Source organism: Aegilops tauschii, chromosome 1 (genome assembly GCF_002575655.3).
Source record: "Aegilops tauschii subsp. strangulata cultivar AL8/78 chromosome 1, Aet v6.0, whole genome shotgun sequence".
NCBI classification, from domain to species: Eukaryota; Viridiplantae; Streptophyta; class Magnoliopsida; order Poales; family Poaceae; genus Aegilops; species Aegilops tauschii.
The window spans coordinates 289,101,959-289,119,285 of NC_053035.3; the positions used below are offsets into that span (position 1 = coordinate 289,101,959).

Below are 17,327 nucleotides of genomic sequence, written 5' to 3' on the forward strand. Positions count from 1 at the left end.
CTGTCCCCTCTCTCACCCCGCTCCCCTCTCCTCTCTCGCCCCTGCTCGCCGCCGGTGATGGCCACCTCGCGTGGCGGTGATGATGGCGGTGGCGGTGGTGCTGGCGATGCATCTGGTGGCAGTGGTGCTCCTGCAGATCCAACAGAGGTTTGCGGCCCATCTCAGGCTCCGCCTCTTCCACAGCCGCCGTCGCCGTCTTACTGTGTTGAGTACGCGGCGGCGAGGGCATTCGCCAAGGCCGTGAAGGAAGATCCAGAGGGGAGCCATCACTACGCATCCTCCTTCGGTGGTGTCTCGTAAGTTTTCTCTTTCCGTACCCCGATTTGGTTTCTAGGGTTAGGGTTCTAAGTGTTTGTGATTCTAGTGTTATAGGATTATTGTTGTAGGTTGTTTATGTGGTCAGGCATGTAAGTGAAGTGTTTATGTAGTTCTAGGGTTCTAAGTGTATGTAGTAGGCACCTAAACATTAACTGAAATTACTGAATGTTAAACTCAATTTGAACCTACTCAATTACATGAAATTACTGAATGTTAAACTCAATTTCAACCTACTCAATTACTGAATTTACAACTGAATATTTAAATGAAAATGTTACTGAATTTATAACTGAATCCTGTACTGAATTGTTAAGTGAACAAATTACTTTAACTCTATTTTGGAGTGAAACTTTAACTGAAACTTTAACCGAAACTTTAACTGAATAGTTTACTCTAACTGTATTTTTAACTTAAACTGTATTTTTAACTGAAACTTTAGTTAAATCTTTAAGTGAAACATTAACTGAATTGTTTGTACTAACTGAATATATAACTGAATATTTAACTTTTAACTGAATTTTGAAATGAAACTGTAATTTTAACTTAAACACTATTTTTAACTGAAACTTTAGTTAAGTCTTTAAGTGCAACATTAACTGAATTGTTTCTACTAACTGAATATTTAACTTTTAACTGAATTTTTAACTGAAACTGTATTTTTAACTGAATCTTTAGCTTTTAACTGAATTGTTTACTTGAACTCAATTGCTTTACTTGAACTGTAGATTGAATGATGAAGTGTGGGAAGTCAGATTCCATTTCCATGACAGAGATAATCTTGAAAGAAGCCTAAATGTGGATGACATCACATTTTACAATCTGATTGCACTAATAGAGCTTGAAGGATATGGGATGACAGACTTTATGTATTATGTCAGAGATCCAGGTGTTGGGGTTTCAGGTATGGAAGAACTGACAGATGATGATAAGGTGGAGGAAATGTTGGATGACCTAGTTATCAAAGGTCAGAAGGTGGTGAACATAACAGTCATCAGAAGTGATGCTCCAAGACCTAGTGATTTGAACATTGGACCAGTTTGTGAGGAGCAGGTTCCATTATCTGAAATAGGTGTGCCAGTGGTGTATGAGATAGATACAGCAGGAGTACTGTTTCCTAGCCCAACAAAGCCACAACCAGTGCCAGTGCAGGTCATTAACACACAGGAGAGTTCATTTTTGAAGCAGAAGTGTGCACCAGTACCAGAATTTGCAATGGAGAGGCATGAGTATTTCATGGAGCAAGACCAAGATCAAGAGCAAATTGAGCAACTGATGGAGCAGAAGAGGAATGAAGAGATTGAGAAGTTCAGGAAAAAGGGGAAAGAAAAAGAGAAATACAAGGCAGCTAAAAGAAAACTTCCAGAGCTAATGGCTGAAGATTTCACTGATAGTGACAGTGACACAGATTTACTAGCAGATGAGGATATAATTGCTAGGCTTGAGGCAATGAAGAAGCATAGAGATGATCCACTTCATCATATTGAAGGGGACACTGATGTGGATGAGCCATATGAAGCAGATGAGGAGGAGGAGGAGGAGGAGAAGAAGGCACCAGAGGAGGAGGAGGAGGAGGAAGGGAGCAGCATAGGAGGAAGTAGCAGAGGAAGTAAAAGAAAGGGGCCAACTATAAGATCTCATGCTAGTTTGGATGAGATTATTGAGGAAGATTGGTTTCCTTCATCTGATGAGGAGAGCAACCCTGGTGACCTAAGTCAGGAGGACAATGATGGGGCTCAACTACCATGTGTGAAGCTTCCAGCTGATAGGAAGAGCAGGGCTAAAAAGAGGAAGCCTAGAGTTTGGTATGATGAGCAAAGGGAGAACCCAGAAGAGCAATTTATGAAGAATCTTTGTTTCCTAGATGTGACCCAGTTCAGGAGGGCACTTCCTAATTTTCACATCTCACAAAATAGGAACCATGCCTTCCACAGGAACTGTCCAGACAGGATTATAGCTGTCTGCAAATTTGAGAATTGTCCATTTTTCATTGCAGCTTCTCAGATAGCACATGAGAAGACATTCTGTATAAAGAAACTGAACTTGCACCACAGCTGCCCAGTAGTAGGAGAGAGCACAAAAGTTACTGCTAAGTGGTTGGCACATGAATGTGAGCAACAGTTGAGGACAGACCCCAACACACCTGTCTAGACTATAATTTCAAACTTGAAGCAAAAGCATGGAATAGAGGTATCTATACATATGGCCTATAGGGCAAGAAAGCTAGCTAAAAATGTAGTCCTAGGAGGTCAGAAGGCACAATATCATAGGATAAGGGATTACCTAGAAGGTGTGCTAGAAACCAATCCAGGAAGTAGATGCATTGTCACAACAAAGCATCTGAAACTACATCCAAGCAAAAACCCAAGATTCCATGGCTTGTTCATCTGCCTCAATGCTTGCAAAGAGGGTTTCCTTAATGGTTGCAGACCATTCATAGGTATGTGCACACCTACTAATTAACTAGTGACTCTACATTTATATGTGCACACCCACTAATTTGTTGGTAATCTACTTGTGATCTTGTATGATAGGTGTTGATGGTTGCTTCATAAAGTTGACAACAGGGCAGCAAATCTTGGCTGCCACTGGAAGAGATGGAAACAATAACATATTTCCCATTGCTTTTGCAATAGTGGACAAGGAAAACACAGCAAGCTGGTCTTGGTTTCTTACTCAATTAAAATATGCCATTGGTGGTGAGTCAGGCAAGTTTGGCTACTACACTATTATATCTGACAGGCAAAAGGTACTACTATCTCTACTCTAATCATTGCTTGCATTGCTTATTAATTGTCTATGTTTATTAATTTCATACATGGCATTGTTGTAGTATTCTCAAACTGTAGTTCATTCAAACAGGGCCTTCTTACAGCCATAAACAATGTATTCCCCAATTGCAAACAAAGATTCTGCCTTAGACATATTTATCAGAACTTTCAAACTGCTGGTTTTAGAGGGGAAGAGTTGAAGAAATACATGTATCAGGCAAGTTATTCCTATACTGAGCATGGTTATGTAACAGCAATGGAAGGCATGAAAAAGGAGTGTGAGCCAGTTTGGAAATGGCTATCTAGGATACCAAAACATACATGGGCTAGGCATGCCATGGACAACAATTGCAAAACTGACTTGGTAGTGAACAATATAAGTGAAGTTTTTAACAAGATGATACTTGATGTCAGAGCCAAACCCAATAGAACTATGGTAGATGGGATCAGGACAAAGCTGTTAGTGAAGTTCAATGCAAATAGGACAAAGACTGAGACTGCTAAGTGGAAGATATGCCCAACATATGCTGAGAAGCTAGAGGAAGCAAAACATCATTCTAGGTTTTGTCAGTCTATCAAAGCTGGACCAGATCTCTTCCAGGTGACAAGTGGAGAAAGCACATATGCAGTTAACTTGTTGCTACATACATGTGGTTGTAGGAAGTGGGACATGTGTGGAGTACCTTGCAATCATGGTGTTTCTGCAATCAACAAGGCAAAACTACAGCCAAAAGATTTTGTTCATGATTTCTTCAAGAAACCAATGTATAAGGCAGCTTATAGTCCAATAGTTTTCCCTGTGCCTGGGCCTGATTTGTGGCCAAAGACTAGAACCCCTGACATTGAATCACCAGTGTTCAAAGAAAAGCCAGGAAACAAAGAGACAAAGAGGAGAAAGAGCAAGTTTGAAAAGCCAGCTCCAAAGGATACATCTAGGATGGCAACTATCACTTGTAGCAATTGCAATAGGACTGGGCATAGATACACTAGTTGCAAGCAGGCTCTTAAACCAGCCCTAGCTATGAGAATGAACCAGCACCAGGTAACTATTGTTGTAGGTTTTTGTAAAATTTCACATACCAGTTTCTAACATTTGTATGCTGTAATTTCAGGATGATACACCCAGAACTGTATCTGCTCCTGCTCCCATGCCACCAAGGAGAAGTGCTCCTGCTGCTGCTCAAACTGCAGCTCCAGCTCCACCAGCTCCAAGGGCTCCAAGGGTATCAAGGAGAGCTCCTTCTGCTCCTGCTTCAGCTCCAAGTGCACCAAGGAGAGCTCCTTCTGCTCCTGCTGCAGCTGCTGCTCCTCCTGCTACAAGGGAAACAAAGAAAGCTAAAACTACAAGGACTGCAACTTCTACTGCTGGTGCTGGTCCAAGTTCTTCTACTGCTGGTGCTGGTCCAAGTTCCTCTACTGCTGCTGGGCCAAGAGGAAGAAACAAGTTCATCCCCCCAAGAGTTGCAGGTAGTGGAAGAGTGAGGAAGCCATCCTTTAAGATGTCTGAGTGGTTCAACTGTTCTCAAGGGAGCAGGTGAAGTTGTGTTAATTTGTGGTGAGCTGATGATGTTCAAAACATCTGCATTTTGGTTGTGATGACACCTTTCATGTAAGGTACCTAGTGGACTTGTTGGGCTGTGATGAAAACTTGTGTTGCTTCTGGTTAGCTGTTGATGTTCTAAACATCTTTATTCTGGCTATCATGAGTACTTTCATGTAAGGTACCTAGTGGACTTGTTGGGCTGTGATGAAAACTTGGTGTTGCTTCTGGTTAGCTGTTCATGTTCAAAACATCTTTATTTTGGTTGAGTACTTTCTGGTTAGTTGTGGCTCCTAATTTTCTTATTGTTTGCTAATAAGTGTGATGAATGTGGCTACTACTGTGATCCAAGATTACCTAATTTGATCATCTAGGGTGCCTCGGCGTTCACGACATCCAAGATAACCTAATTTGATCATCTAGGGTGCCTCGGCGTCGACGGCATCCAAGATAACCTAATTTGATCATCTAGGGTGCCTCGGCGTCGACGGCATCCAAGATAACCTAATTTGATCATCTAGGGTGCCTCGGCGTCGACGACATCCAAGATAAACTAATTTGATCAACTAGGGTGCCTCGGCGTCGACGGCATCCAAGATAACCTAATTTGATCATCTAGGGTGCCTCGGCATCGACGGCGTCCAAGATAACCTAATTTGATCATCTAGGGTGCCTCGGCGTCGACGGCATCCAAGATAACCTAATTTGATCATCTAGGGTGCCTCGGCGTCGACGACATCCAAGATAACCTAATTTGATCATCTAGGGTGCCTCGGCGTCGACGGCATCCAAGATAACCTAATTTGATCATCTAGGGTGCCTCGGCGTTCACGACATCCAAGATAACCTAATTTGATCATCTAGGGCGCCTCGGCGTCGACGGCATCCAAGATAACCTAATTTGATCATCCAGGGTGCCTCGGCGTCGACGGCATCCAAGATAACCTAATTTGATCATCTAGGGTGCCTCGACGTCGACGGTATCCAAGATAACCTAATTTGATCATCTAGGGTGCCTCGGCGTCGACGATATCCAACATATCCTCATTCCATCATTTAGGGTGCCATAGTTAACATTAATGACATAGTTAACATCATACTTAACAACTCTAGTCACTAACATAGTTAACATCATACTTAACAACTCTAGTCACTAACATAGTTAACATCATGACACCATAGTTAACATCATACTTAACAACTCTAGTCAACAACATAGTTAACATCATGACACCATAGTTAACATCATACTTAACAACATAGTTAACATCATGACACCATAGTTCAAAGCTTACAAGACATAGTTCAAGGCTACACCCTACTTCAAATACTGCAAACTGCCACTAGTTCACACATTACGAGCCATAGTTCAATGCTTGAAACTTAAGATAATGACCCACATGGTCAGATTACAAATCACTCTTCATCACAAATATCCTTGATGTCCTTCAGCTTTCTCTTGTTCTTGTCACTAGCTTTGACAAGATCAGCAATGTGAAACTCCAAATTCCTCCTCTCAGTGCTCAACTTTTCCTTCTCCTTCAAATGAGCAAACTTCAGATTCCTAATCACATTACCTTGGGCAACCTGAATGCTCTTCAACTGGTCAACCTTTTGCTTCAGTTCTTTGTTCTCAGCATCCATTGCACCCAGCTGTTCCTTCAAAGCTGAAATATTGTTGTTCAAAGGAGGAGTGATCTCCTCACGTTCACCTTGTTGGACTTCATTTTCCTTGGGAATATTGTCCTGGGTATCAAGTAGGTTGTTCACATCCTCAACAAGCTTCTCATAAGTCTCATGTAGCTTGTTCTTCTGTGATGTGAGATTGTGGACAAGTGATGAATGTTCCAGACATGCCATCCTATTAGCACGCTGGCAATCCTCATACAAAAGCCATAGTTTGTGAAGAGCATTCTGCAGATGCTCTGGCCACTCCTCATCTACCCACTGAACAACACCACAACTGCTTGCTTCCTGCAAAACAACAAGTACAAATGCATTTACTTCCTTTTTCACTTCACTTCTATTCAGTCCAATTCAAAACAACTATAGTATACCTTAATTTTAAACATCACAATACAATTCAGTTCAATTCATTTACTTCATTTATATCTATGAACAATGCACTATGATACTTTTTAACAACACAATTTACTTCACTCAGTCACTATGGATACCTTAATTTTATATCTATGTACTTAATTTTTAACAGCACAATTTAATTCATTTACTTCATTTATATCACTGTGGTGTTGTTCATTTATATGTATGAACAATTCATTTACTTCACTCAGTCACTATGGTATGGTACATGACAGTACCTTTAACTAAACTATTAGGTGAACAGTGAACATGAACAATGAACAGTGAACATGAACAATGAACAGTGCATATGAACAATTTATAGTTTCTTCACAAAATGAGCAAACTACAGATTTTTGCTAGCACTCACATCAAGTCCGCAGGCAATGAACCTCCTCCCAGTGCTAATCCCTTCGAAGCAAACATGCCTCTTCGCCGGCTGGCCATGCTCACACATCACCATCACCTCATCGTCAACACCAGAGTAGTTCGGGTCCTCGATTGTAGCCGGGATCTACATCAACAAAAGAAACGCACAAAATCCATCTCACGGGTTCAAATCGAGCAGGAAAAACAAAATCCCCAAACCGAAACCCTAGCTCAAAGAACCCTAGCTACGAGTACACATCACTGACCTTGATAGGGGAGCCGCCTGAAGAGTACTCGTAGCCCGATTCCTCGCTGTCGTCGCTCCACGAAACCATGGTGGACGGCGGTGATCTGGCTTCTCACCGACGGCGACAGAGAGGAGACAGAGGAGAGGGGCGAGAGAGAGAGAGAGAGAGGGCGCGGGGGATCTGTCTGGCGAGCACCGACAGGACCGACCGGCGCAGCGTCTTGAGCGTTTTGTTCCTAACGGCGCCGTTTGCCTGTTCGTCACGCCACGTCAGCATTTTCGGGGCCCACCTGTTGGAAAAGAGATCAAACGAGGCTAAACGGCTGTTCAGTGCTTTTTGCAACGGGTTAAGAGATTTTACGGTGTTTTTTGCAACAAATTAACAACTTGGTAGTTTCCTGCAAACCTAGCCACAAATGTGGTGGTTTCTTGCAATTGACTCGTGTTTTCCATGATTAACACTTCCTCTCCACCATTATCTTTCCAAAAACCATGGCTAACCTAATTCACGGGTGCTTGTCAATATTCCTCGGAGAGTAGTACTTTTTATTTGTTTAATTAATTCAGGACTAGGCATCTCATTTACTAGCTTTTTTGCAATATTAAAACAAATAGATGCCATACTTGTCAGAGAGGAACACACCATTTATCATAGAAGATGACGCTCTCTCCCACCGCTCCATGAGCTTTACGGGCACACAAAGCAGGTATTCGTTTGAAGATTTAGAGATGACACGTGCAAAACAGGTATTTATAGCATAACTTTATTTTAGTTTTTGGATGCACAAACAGTATTTCTGCTTAGTACATGCAACAATAGACTCGGAAGCGACTAACTAAAGAGACACAACGGTCATAATCATGCATTCTGAATAACCAACATTGAATGGTAGCATGGTGAGGATATAAACATGCTGAACATAAATATCATACAAGCAAGATTGGATTTGCATCAATTACATGCGTGAACATGTATCAAGTCAACCAACTTAAATTCTTCAGAGGAGGATACCATCCTAACTGTTGGAAATATGCCCTAGAGGCAATAATAAATTGGTTATTATTATATTTCCTTGTTCACGATAATCGTTTATTATCCATGCTAGAATTGTATTGATAGGAAACTCAGATACATGTGTGGATACATAGACAACACCATGTCCCTAGTAAGCCTCTAGTTGACTAGCTCGTTGATCAATAGATGGTTACGGTTTCCTGACCATGGACATTGGATGTCGTTGATAACGGGATCACATCATTAGGAGAATGATGTGATGGACAAGACCCAATCCTAAGCCTAGCACAAGATCGTGTAGTTCGTTTGCTCAGAGCTTTTCTAATGTCAAGTATCAGTTCCTTAGACCATGAGATTGTGCAACTCCCGGATACCGTAGGAATGCTTTGGGTGTACCAAACGTCACAACGTAACTGGGTGGCTATAAAGGTGCACTACAGGTATCTCCGAAAGTGTCTGTTGGGTTGGCACGAATCGAGACTGGGATTTGTCACTCCGTGTAAACGGAGAGGTATCTCTGGGCCCACTCGGTAGGACATCATCATAATGTGCACAATGTGACCAAGGAGTTGATCACGGGATGATGTGAGTTACGGAACGAGTAAAGAGACTTGCCGGTAACGAGATTGAACAAGGTATCGGGATACCGACGATCGAATCTCGGGCAAGTAACATACCGATAGACAAAGGGAATTGTATACGGGATTGATTGAATCCTCGACATCGTGGTTCATCCGATGAGATCATCGTGGAACATGTGGGAGCCAACATGGGTATCCAGATCCCGCTGTTGGTTATTGACCGGAGAGTCGTCTCGGTCATGTCTGCGTGTCTCCCGAACCCGTAGGGTCTACACACTTAAGGTTCGGTGACGCTAGGGTTGTAGAGATATTAGTATGCGGTAACCCGAAAGTTGTTCGGAGTCCCGGATGAGATCCCGGACGTCACGAGGAGTTCCGGAATGGTCCGGAGGTAAAGATTTATATATGGGAAGTCTTATTTTGGTCGCCGGAAAAGTTTCGCACTTTATCGGTATTGTACCGGGAGTGCCGAAAGGGGTCCGGGGGTCCACCAAGGGGTCCACCAGCCCCCGGGGGGCCACATGGGCTGTGGGGGGTGCGCCTTGGCCTATATGGGCCAAGGGAACCAGCCCCAAGAGGCCCATGCGCCAGAGATAGGATAAAGGGAGAGTCCTAAAGGGGGAAGGCACCTCCGAGGTGCCTTGGGGAGGATGGACTCCTCCCTGGCCGCACCCTTCCTTGGAGGAAGGGCCAAGGCTGCGCCCCCCCCCCTCTCCCTTGGCCCTATATATAGTGGGGGGAGGGAGGGCAGCAGCAATCCAAGCCCTGGCGCCTCCCTCTCCCTCCCGTGACACCTCTTCCTCCCCGCTTGCGCTTGGCGAAGCCCTGCCGGGATCCCACTACTTCCACCACCACGCCGTCGTGCTGCTGGATCTCCATCAACCTCTCCTCCCCCTTGCTGGATCAAGAAGGAGGAGACGTCGCTGCTCCATATGTGTGTTGAACGCGGAGGTGCCGTCCGTTCGGCGCTAGGATCATCGGTGATTTGGATCACGACGAGTACGACTCCATCAACCCCGTTCTCTTGAACGCTTCCGCTCGCGATCTACAAGGGTATGTAGATGCACTCCCCTTCCCTCGTTGCTATATTACTCCATAGATTGATCTTGGTGATGCGTAGAAAATTTTGAATTTCTGCCACGTTCCCCAACAGTGGCATCATGAGCTAGGTCTATGCGTAGTTTCTATGCACGAGTAGAACACAAAGTAGTTGTGGGCGTCGATGTTGCCAATTCTTCTTGCCGCTACTAGTCTTATCTTGTTTCGGCGGCATTGTGGGATGAAGCGGCCCGGACCGACCTTACACGTACGCTTACGTGAGACAGGTTCCACCGACTGACATGCACTAGTTGCATAAGGTGGCTAGCGGGTGTCTGTCTCTCCCACTTTAGTCGGAACGGATTCGATGAAAAGGGTCCTTATGAAGGGTAAATAGAAATTGGCATATCACGTTGTGGTTTTACGTAGGTAAGAAACGTTCTTGCTAGAAACCTATACAAGCCACGTAAAAACTTGCAAACAACAATTAGAGGACATCTAACTTGTTTTTGCAGCATGTGCTATGTGATGTGATATGGCCAGAAGATGTGATGAATCATATATGTGATGTATGAGATTGATCATATTCTTGTAATAGGAATCACGACTTGCATGTCGATGAGTATGACAACCGGCAGGAGCCATAGGAGTTGTCTTTATTTTTTCTATGACTTGCGTGTTATTGAATAACGCCATGTAAATTACTTTACTTTATTGCTAAGCGCGTTAGCCATAGAAGTAGAAGTAATCGTTGGCGTGACAACTTCATGAAGACACAATGATGGAGATCATGATGATGGAGATCATGGTGTCATGCCGGTGACAAAGATGATCATGGTGCCCCGAAGATGGAGATCAAAGGAGCAAAATGATATTGGCCATATCATGTCACTATTTGATTGCATGTGATGTTTATCATGTTATGCATCTTATTTGCTTAGAACGACGGTAGCTTAAATAAGATGATCCCTCACTAAAATTTCAAGAGACGTGTTCCCCCTAACTGTGCACCGTTGCGAAGGTCTGTTGTTTCGAAGCACCACGTGATGATCGGGTGTGATAGATTCTAACGTTTGAATACAACGGGTGTTGACGAGCCTAGCATGTACAGACATGGCCTCGGAACACATGCGAAACACTTAGGTTGACTTGACGAGCCTAGCATGTACAGACATGGCCTCGGAACACAAGAGACCGAAAGGTCGAACATGAGTCGTATAGTAGATACGATCAACATGGAGATGTTCACCGATGATGACTAGTCCGTCTCACGTGATGATCGGACACGGCCTAGTTTGACTCGGATCATGTATCACTTAGATGACTAGAGGGATGTCTATCTGAGTGGGAGTTCATTAATCAGATGAACTCAATTATCATGAACATAGTCAAAAGGTCTTTGCAATTTATGTCATACGCTTTAGTTCTACTGTTTAAGATATGTTCCTAGAGAAAAAAATTAGTTAAAAGTTGGTAGTAGCAATTATGCGGACTGGGTCCGTAAACTGAGGATTGTCCTCATTGCTGCACGGAAGGCTTATGTCCTTAATGCACCGCTCGGTGTGCTGAACCTCAGCGTCGTCTGTAGATGTTGCGGAACATCTGGCATACACGTTATGATGACTACGTGATAGTTCAGTGCGTAATGCTAACGGTTTAGAATTGTGGCACCAAAGACGTTTTTGGAACGTCGCAGAACATATGAGATGTTCCGAAGACTGAAATTGGGATTTCAGACTAGTGCCCACGTCAAGAGGTATGAGACCTCTGACAAGTTTCTTAAGCCTGCAGACTAAGGGAGAAAAGCTCAATCGTTGAGCATGTGCTCAGATTGTCTGAGTGCCACAATCGCTTGAATCGAGTGGGAGTTAATCTTCCAGATGAGATAGTGATGGTTCTCCATAGTCACTGCCACCAAGCTATTAGAGCTTCGTGATGAACTATAACATATCAAGGATAGATGATGATCCTTGAGCAACTCGCGATGTTTGACACCGCAAAAGTAGAAATCAAGAAGGAGCATCAATTGTTGATGGTTAGTAAAACCACTAGTTTCTAGAAGGGCAAGGGCAAAAGGGATACTTCATGAAACAGCAAGTCGTTTGCTGCTCTAGTGAAGAATCCCAAGGTTGAATCCAAACCCGAAACTAAGTGCTTCTGTAATGAGGGAACGGTCACTAAAGCGGAACTACCCTAGATACTTGGTAGATGAGAAGGCAGGCAAGGTCGACAGAAGCATATTGGATATACATTGTATGAATGTGTACTTTACTAGTACTCCTAGCAGCACCAGGGTATTAGATACCGGTTCGATTGCTAAGTGTTAGTAACTCGAAATAAAAGCTGCGGAATAAACGGAGACTAGCTAAAGGTGAGATGACGATATGTGTTGGAAGTGTTTCCAAGGTTGATGTGATCAAGCATCGCATGCTCCCTCTACCATCGAGATTTGGTGTTTGCGCTGAGCATGATTGGATTATGTTTATCACAATACGGTTATTCATTTAAGGAGAATAATGGTTACTTTGTTTATTTGAATAATACCTTCAATGGTCTTGCACCTAAAATTAATCTCGATCGTAGTGATACACATGTTCATGCCAAAAGATATAAGATAGTAATGATAGTTCCACATACTTGTGGCACTGCCATTTGAGTCATATTGGTATAGAACGCATGAAGAAGCTCCATGTAGATGGATCTTTGGACTCAGTCGTTTTTGAAAAGATTGAGACATGCGAACCATGTCTATTGGTATATATATGCATGAAGAAACTCCATGCAGATGGATCGTTTGGACTCACTTGATTTTGAATCACTTGAGACATGCAAATCATACCACATGGGCAAGATGACTGAAAGGCCTCGTTTTCAGTAAGATGGAACAAGAGAGCAACTTATTGGAAGTAATACATTTTGATGTATGCAGTCCAATGAGTGCTGAGGCATGCAGTGGATATCGTTATGTTCTTACTTCACAGATGGTTTGAGTAGATGCTGAGTGTATTTGCTTGATGAAACACAAGTCTAAATTATTGAAAGGTTCAAGTAATTTCAGAGTGAAGTTGAAGATCGTCGTGACAAGAGGATAAAATGTCTGTGATATGATCATAGAGATGAGTATCTGAGTTACGAGTTTGGCACACAGTTAAGACATTGTGGAAAGTGTTTCACAATTAATACCGCCTGGAGCACCATAGTGTGATGGTGTGTCCGAACATCATAACTGCACCCTATTGGATATGGTGCATACCATGATGTCTCTTATCGAATTACCACTGTCGTTTATGGGTTAGGCATTAGAGATAACCGCATTCACTTTAAAAGGGGCACCACGCAATTCCGTTGAGACGACACCGTTTAGAGAAACCTAAGTTGTCGTTTCTTGAAAGTTTGGGGCTGCGATGCTTATGTGAAAAAGTTTCAAGCTGATAAGCTCGAACCCAAAGCGGATAAATGCATCTTCATAGAAAACCCAAAACAGTTGGGTATACCTCCTATTTCAGATCTGGAAGCAAAAGTAATTGCTTCTAGAAACTAGTCCTTTCTCGAGGAAAAGTTTCTCTCGAAAGAATTGAGTGGGAGGATGGTGGAGACTTGATGAGGTTATTGAACCATGACTTCAACTAGTGTGTAGCAGGGCACAGGAAGTTGTTCCTATGGCACCTACACCAATTGAAGTGGAAGCTTATGATAGTGATCATGAAACTTCGGATCAAGTCACTACCAAACCTCGTAGGACGACGAGTGTGCGTGCTACTTCAGAGTGGTACGTGATCCTGTCTGAGAAGTCATGTTGTTGGACAACGATGAACCTATGAGCTGTGGAGAAGCGATGGTGGGCCCGGATTCTGACGAATGGCTCGAGGCCATGAAATCCGAGATAGAATCCATGTATCAGAACAAAGCATGGACTTTGGTGAACTTGCCCGATGATCGGCAAGCCATTGAGATAAATGGATCTTTAAGAAGAAGACGGACATGGACGGTAATGTTACCGTCTATGAAGCTCGACTTGTGGCAAAGAGTATTTTCACAAGTTCAAGGAGTTGACTACGATGAGATTTTCTCATCCGTAGCGATGCTTAAGTCCGTCGGAATCATGTTAGCATTAGCTGCATTTATGAAATCTGGCAGATGGATGTCAAAACAAGTTTCCTTACCAGTTTTAGTAAGGAAAGGTTGTATGTGATACAATCAGAAAGGTTTTGTCGATCCTAAGGATGCTAAAAGGTATGCTAGCTCCAGCGATCCTTCCATGGACAGAGCAAGCATCTCGGAGTCAGAATATACGCTTGGATGGAGTGATCAAAGTTTTTGGGTTTATACAAAGTTTGTTAGAAACTTGTATTTACAATAAAGTGAGTGGGAGCGCTACAACATTTCTGATAAGTATATGTGAATGACATATTGTTGATCCGAAATGATGTAGAATTTCTAGAAAGCATAAAGGGTTGTTTGAAAGGAGTTTTTTCAAAGGAAGACCTGGATAAAGCTGCTTACATATTGGGCATCAAGATCTATAGAGATAGATCAAGACGCCTGATGATACTTTCAAAGAACGCACATCTTGACATGATTTTGAAAGAGTTCAAAATAGATCAGCAAAGAAGGAGTTCTTGGCTGTGTTACAAGGTGTTAGTATTGAGTAAGACTCAAGACCTGACCATAGCAGAAGAGAGAGAAAGGACGAAGGTCGTCTCCTATGCTTCAGACGTAGGCTCTACAGTATGCTATGCTGTGTACCGCACATGAAGTGTGCCTTGCCATGAGTTGGTCAAGGGGTACAATAGTGATCCGGGAATGGATCACATGACAGCGGTCGAACTTATCCTTAGTATCCAGTGGACTAAGGATTTTCTCGATTATGGAGGTGAAAAGGAGTTCGTCGTAAAGGGTTACATCGATGCGAACTTTGACACTAATCCGGATGACTCTGAGTAGTAAACCGGATTCGTATAGTAGAGCAATTATTTGAAATGGCTCCAAGTAGCGCGTGGTAGCATCCACAAGATGACATAGATATTCGTAAAGCACACGGATCTGAAAGGTTCAGACCCGTTGACTAATAACCTCTCTCACAAGCATAACATGATCAAACCAGAACTCATTGAGTGTTAATCACATAGAGATGTGAACTAGATTGTTGACTCTAGTAAACTCTTTGGATGTTGGTCACATGGTGATGTGACCTATGAGTGTTAATCACATGGTGATGTGGACTAGATTATTGACTCTAGTGCAAGTGGGAGACTGTTGGAAATATGCCCTAGAGGCAATAATAAATTGGTTATTATTATATTTCCTTGTTCACGATAATCGTTTATTATCCATGCTAGAATTGTATTGATAGGAAACTCAGATACATGTGTGGATACATAGACAACACCATGTCCCTAGTAAGCCTCTAGTTGACTAGCTCGTTGATCAATAGATGGTTACGGTTTCCTGACCATGGACATTGGATGTCGTTGATAACGGGATCACATCATTAGGAGAATGATGTGATGGACAAGACCCAATCCTAAGCCTAGCACAAGATCGTGTAGTTCATTTGCTCAGAGCTTTTCTAATGTCAAGTATCAGTTCCTTAGACCATGAGATTGTGCAACTCCCGGATACCGTAGGATTGCTTTGGGTGTACCAAACGTCACAACGTAACTGGGTGGCTATAAAGGTGCACTACAGGTATCTTCGAAAGTGTCTGTTGGGTTGGCACGAATCGAGACTGGGATTTGTCACTCCGTGTAAACGGAGAGGTATCTCTGGGCCCACTTGGTAGGACATCATCATAATGTGCACAATGTGACCAAGGAGTTGATCACGGGATGATGTGAGTTACAGAACGAGTAAAGAGACTTGCCGGTAATGAGATTGAACAAGGTATCGGGATACCGACGATCGAATCTCGGGCAAGTAACATACCGATAGACAAAGGGAATTGTATACGGGATTGATTGAATCCTCGACATCGTGGTTCATCCGATGAGATCATCGTGGAACATGTGGGAGCCAACATGGGTATCCAGATCCCGCTGTTGGTTATTGACCGGAGAGTCGTCTCGGTCATGTCTGCGTGTCTCCCGAACCCGTAGGGTCTACACACTTAAGGTTCGGTGACGCTAGGGTTGTAGAGATATTAGTATGCGGTAACCCGAAAGTTGTTTGGAGTCCCGGATGAGATCCCGGACGTCACGAGGAGTTCCGGAATGGCCCGGAGGTAAAGATTTATATATGGGAAGTCTTATTTTGGTCGCCGGAAAAGTTTCGCACTTTTTCGGTATTGTACCGGGAGTGCCGAAAGGGGTCCGGGGGGCCACATGGGCTGTGGGGGGTGCGCCTTGGCCTATATGGGCCAAGGGAACCAGCCCCAAGAGGCCCATGCGCCAAGAGATAGGATAAAGGGAGAGTCCTAAAGGGGGAAGGCACCTCCGAGGTGCCTTGGGGAAGATGGACTCCTCCCTGGCCGCACCCTTCCTTGGAGGAAGGGCCAAGGCTGCGTCCCCCCCTCTCCCTTGGCCCTATATATAGTGGGGGGAGGGAGGGCAGCAGCAATCCAAGCCCTGGCGCCTCCCTCTCCCTCCCGTGACACCTCTTCCTCCCCGCTTGCGCTTGGCGAAGCCCTGCCGGGATCCCGCTACTTCCACCACGACGCCGTCGTGCTGCTGGATCTCCATCAACCTCTCCTCCCCCCTTGCTGGATCAAGAAGGAGGAGACGTCGCTGCTTCGTATGTGTGTTGAACGCGGAGGTGCCGTCCGTTCGGCGCTAGGATCATCGGTGATTTGGATCACGACGAGTACGACTCCATCAACCCCGTTCTCTTGAACGCTTCCGCTCGCGATCTACAAGGGTATGTAGATGCACTCCCCTTCCCTCGTTGCTAGATTACTCCATAGATTGATCTTGGTGATGCGTAGAAAATTTTAAATTTCTGCCACGTTCCCCAACACTAACATACCGTGCATCATAATCAATTGAATACGTGTTGACATCAAAGATAACATAATATCCACTCCAAACTAATTAAGTATTGCATAAGAAAACATGAACTCTAATCATCACACACATCACCCCATCCCACCCCCCTCCCCACCCCCGCTCGCGCCCCGCGAGCAGATGTGGGAACCCTAGCCCGTCGGCTCCTCCCCGTCCCCTCCGCCCCTCCCTCGCTGTCGCCTAAAGGCGCCGCCGGGCAAAGCCTGGCCAGTGTAGGCGACGGCGGGGCCACTTCTTCCCCTCTGCATGGATCCCCTGCTGGTGCGGGCCGGCCGGCAACCGGAGGCGCCGGGCTATGGCGGGGCTCGATGACGCGGCTTCAGGTGCGCTCGGTGGCGGCGGCGTCGTTAGGTGGCGGCTCAACGCTCCCT

At 44.2% G+C, this 17,327-nt stretch overlaps 1 protein-coding gene across 1 annotated transcript; it reads right to left on the reverse strand.

Annotated features, from left to right (window-relative positions):
• Window positions 1-5,860: 5,860 nt before the first annotated feature.
• Window positions 5,861-7,277, reverse strand: LOC109750790 (uncharacterized). Its single transcript, XM_020309741.4, has 2 exons — window positions 7,079-7,277; window positions 5,861-6,600 (listed from the first exon to the last, which is right to left on the reverse strand). Exons 1-2 carry the CDS (start codon window positions 7,169-7,171, stop codon window positions 6,043-6,045), a joined length of 651 nt encoding a protein of 216 aa, XP_020165330.3. The 5' UTR covers window positions 7,172-7,277; the 3' UTR covers window positions 5,861-6,042.
• Window positions 7,278-17,327: the final 10,050 nt, after the last annotated feature.

Bases quoted from the DNA above. Each gene is read 5' to 3' on its own strand.
- LOC109750790 (XM_020309741.4), bottom strand. From the start codon at position 7,171: ATGGTGATGTGTGAGCATGGCCAGCCGGCGAAGAGGCATGTTTGCTTC. The intron at 6,601-7,078 runs GTGAGTGCTAGC...GTTGTTTTGCAG, and splicing joins TCATTGCCTGCGGACTTGAT to GAAGCAAGCAGTTGTGGTGT.